Genomic DNA, 3,525 nt, shown 5'->3' on the forward strand with positions numbered 1-3,525 from the left:
ACAGTGGTTTGGACATGTCCAGAGGAGGGACAGTGGTTTGGACATGTCCAGAGGAGAGACAGTGGTTTGGACATGTCCAGAGGAGGAACAGTAAGTATATTAGTAGAAGGATGTTAGAAATGCAGCTGCCAGAAAAAAAGACAAAGAGGAGACATATGGATGCAGTTAGAGAGGACATGGACGTAGTAGGAGTGAGGACAGAGTGAGATGGAGGATGACTCACTGTGGAGACCCCAAAGAGAATGAGGCTTCTGTAGACTGATGAAACAATGGTCTCTTTTGATGTCAAATCACTCTTTACGTGCATTCCTGTTGATGATGCAGTAGAGGTGGTCAGTTTAAGATTAAAATCAGACACCACTCTGAGCAGCAGGACCACGCTTTCCACAGAACAACTGTGTCAACTCTTGAAACTGTGCCTGCAGTCAACCTACTTCACATATGGGGAGCAATATTATAGGCAGAAACATGGGTGTGCTATGGGGTCTCCAGTTTCTCCTATTGTTGCCAACCTGTACATGGAGGAGGTAGAAAAGAGAGCCTTGACGTCCTTTTCAGGGACACCACCAAGTCATTGGTTCAGGTATGTTGATGACACCTGGGTTAAAATTAAATCTCAGGAAGTCCAACATTTTACTGACCACATCAACTCTGTGGATAAATACATCAAGTTCACACGAGAAGATGTAAAAAATGGCAGGTTGGCTTTCTTGGACTGTGAGGTCTCAGTCTCTGATAGAGGACATTTGCAAACTGAGGTGTACCACAAACCCACCCACACAGACCAGTATTTGCAGTTTGACTCCCATCACCCTTTGGAGCACAAGTTAGGAGTCATCAGGACTCTGTACCACAGAGCAGACAGCGTCCCCACTAGCTCAGGAGCCAGGCAGAAGGAGAAATCCCACACAAGACAGGCTCTAGAGCAATGTGGATATCCTAACTGGGCCTTCCTGAAAGCAGAGAAGAAACCCAAACAGGACTCCAGTCAGCCATCAGGTGAAAAGGAGGAACCCAGACCCAGACCAGTGGTCATTCCATATGTTGAGGGAGTATCAGAGAAACTGAGACGTTTATTTTCTAAACACAACGTCCCAGTGGCTTTTAAACCCCAAAATACATTACGACAAAGACTGGTTCATCCCAAAGATCCAGTCCCCCGGCACAAACAGAGTAATATTGTGTATGCTGTTCAGTGTCAGGAGGGTGATCAGTCTTACATCGGGGAAACTAAACAGCCACTGGCCAAAAGGATGGACCAGCACAGAAGATCAACATCATCAGACCAGGACTATAAGGTCTACACTCATCTCCAGGCCAGCGGTCACTCTTTCAGGGATGAAGATGTTCACATCCTGGACAGAGAGGAACGATGGTTTGAGAGAGGAGTAAAGGAGGCCATCTTTGTGAAAAGAAACCGTCCATCATTAAACAGGGGCGGAGCCTCCAGGTTCAACTGTCCCCCTCTTACAATGCTGTGATTGCTAGTATCACTCAGCCCTCTGTGAACAGTAAACAGCCATCAGGTGCTAATGATCCATTGTTAGGCTGATGGTCCTTCTTGAACATGTGAGTGTGGAGTTTTATCAAACTTTGTTGTTCAATAAAATTTAGCAGACTGAGAACTTTGTTAAAAACACGTAGCAAAGTTTATTTCTCTTCTGCAGAAGGAGAGAACACATGGAACGGAAACGCAGCCCAAGAGTTCTTGTGTGTTCTCTAAAATCATGAGCAATACAGTCTCATTTATACACCTTCACACGCAACAGGTCTTGCTTTGACACAACAGGCGTTACCTCATTTGCAATCTTATCAGAGAAAAAACAGACAGTACGTTTGTGGTCAGTGACTGGTTGTGGAGCTGGGTTTGAGAAACGGAAGTTAAAAGGTTCCACACTGATGTTGGAGAGCTGCTACAGTTTTAGATGAGCTTTAACGGAGTGTGATATAAAGTAAATGACTAATAAGAGTGATGATAAACTTGATGAACAAAATAAACTGGAATCAATGTTTACAAAGTACTGATCCTTTCTGAGACTCGGAGCTAAAACTGCAGGCAAACTTTAATTATCATTTTAAAGTAAACTGCAATTTGTGTAAACATATCAAACTTTTATATTAATAACCCAGAAAATATCAACATGAGCAGCTGGTTCTGGTTGTCAGCAGCAAACTGGTTGATTCACTCTGAGAAGGTGCTATTTATAAGACTGAGCTGAATACAGCACCTCAGACTGAGGAAGTCCTCAGGATGAGAGACGAAACGTTTCTACATTTTATGTTTTTAATGTCCAGAGGACCAGACTTAACTTTTTTAGATGTTTCTACCTGGATTATTGAGCAGCATCAGGATAACGAGGCTTCTTCTGTCTATCATTCACTTTTGCCACATTCAATATGGCGGCAACGTTGACGCCCGACGCAGCTCAATGATCCGTTTATGTTTATATTTATGGACGAGGCATTTAATTTTTTACATGCAAATGCTGCAGCTGATGTTCCGAGTTCAGTTCCTGTGAGCAGGTTCTCATCAGCACTTTGGTTGGCCTTGTTGCTGTTTTAAGTGCTATATAAATAAATTGGTATGGTATCCTCAGCCGTCCACTCTGACGTCACGAGCAGCCTCCATTAGCTTTGCTAGCGCGTTTCCCGCTCCCGTTTAATGTGATTGTTGTAGAGTTCGAGTCTGTTTCTTGTATTTAAGTGTGTGGTGGAGCTCCTGGTGGTTGTGTGAGCAGGTTCAGAGCTACGTACCGACTCTGTGCAGCTTCAGCTCAGGTTTCCAGCTGACATCCAGCAGTCTGCGCTGACGGTCGAGCTCTTCTTCGTACCGCAGGATCGTCTTCTCAAACTCGGAGAAGATTTCTGAGGCAGCAGCGCTCAGTCTTTCACCGATGAACTCTCTCAGAAGATGAACCGAAGACATTCTGTTTACTAAAAACTGGTTAAACACTCAACGAAGGGCAGAAAGGTGATCTCACGTCTTGGATTTTTTCTAGTGGAGTCGAGTGATCCAGGAGGATTTATGGAGGAGGAGCTCTCTGCGGAACAAAAGTGGGCGTTTCTGGAGAACAAACGCTGATTGGCTAACTGTATTAATGGCTCTTTAGGTAAGTTACGTCAGCTTTAAAAAAGTTGAATCTGGTCCTCTGGACATTCAGTCTTATAAATCAATAATAAATAAATAAATAGCACCTTGATGATGCGGGCTGTACCACGTGACCGATTCAGGAACTGTATGCGCGAGATTCGAAATGTAAGGAGCAGACAGAAAACTCCATCATCATCATCATCATAAAGACAGATTAAGAACATTTACAGATCAAATTTAGACTATTTGAGGTCCTCACAAACATGACTTATTTTCTTTTATTCATCTTAAAGCTTCACAAACCAGTTGTTATTATAATGCATTTGTTTTACATGTAGTCCATTTGATTTCATGAGTTAAAGCCTCAGTGCTTCATGAAGCTTCATCTCCATATCTATGTTCATATCTATGTCCATATCTATGTCCATATCTAT

The 3,525-nt window shown here is 43.1% G+C and overlaps 1 protein-coding gene across 1 annotated transcript in view; it reads right to left on the reverse strand.

Annotated features, from left to right (window-relative positions):
- Nucleotides 1-2,930, reverse strand: part of LOC119414322 (zinc finger and SCAN domain-containing protein 31-like) — an 8,220-nt gene extending 5,290 nt beyond the window's left edge. Inside the window, exon 1 of the mRNA XM_037681416.1 lies at nucleotides 2,755-2,930. Coding sequence (XP_037537344.1) covers nucleotides 2,755-2,926 — 172 coding nt within the window. The 5' untranslated portion in view covers nucleotides 2,927-2,930. The remainder of the gene's footprint in view (nucleotides 1-2,754) is intronic.
- Nucleotides 2,931-3,525: the final 595 nt, after the last annotated feature.

Source organism: Nematolebias whitei, chromosome 9 (assembly GCF_014905685.2).
Source record: "Nematolebias whitei isolate Nwh7 chromosome 9, NemWhi1, whole genome shotgun sequence".
In the NCBI taxonomy this organism is placed as follows: Eukaryota; Metazoa; Chordata; class Actinopteri; order Cyprinodontiformes; family Rivulidae; genus Nematolebias; species Nematolebias whitei.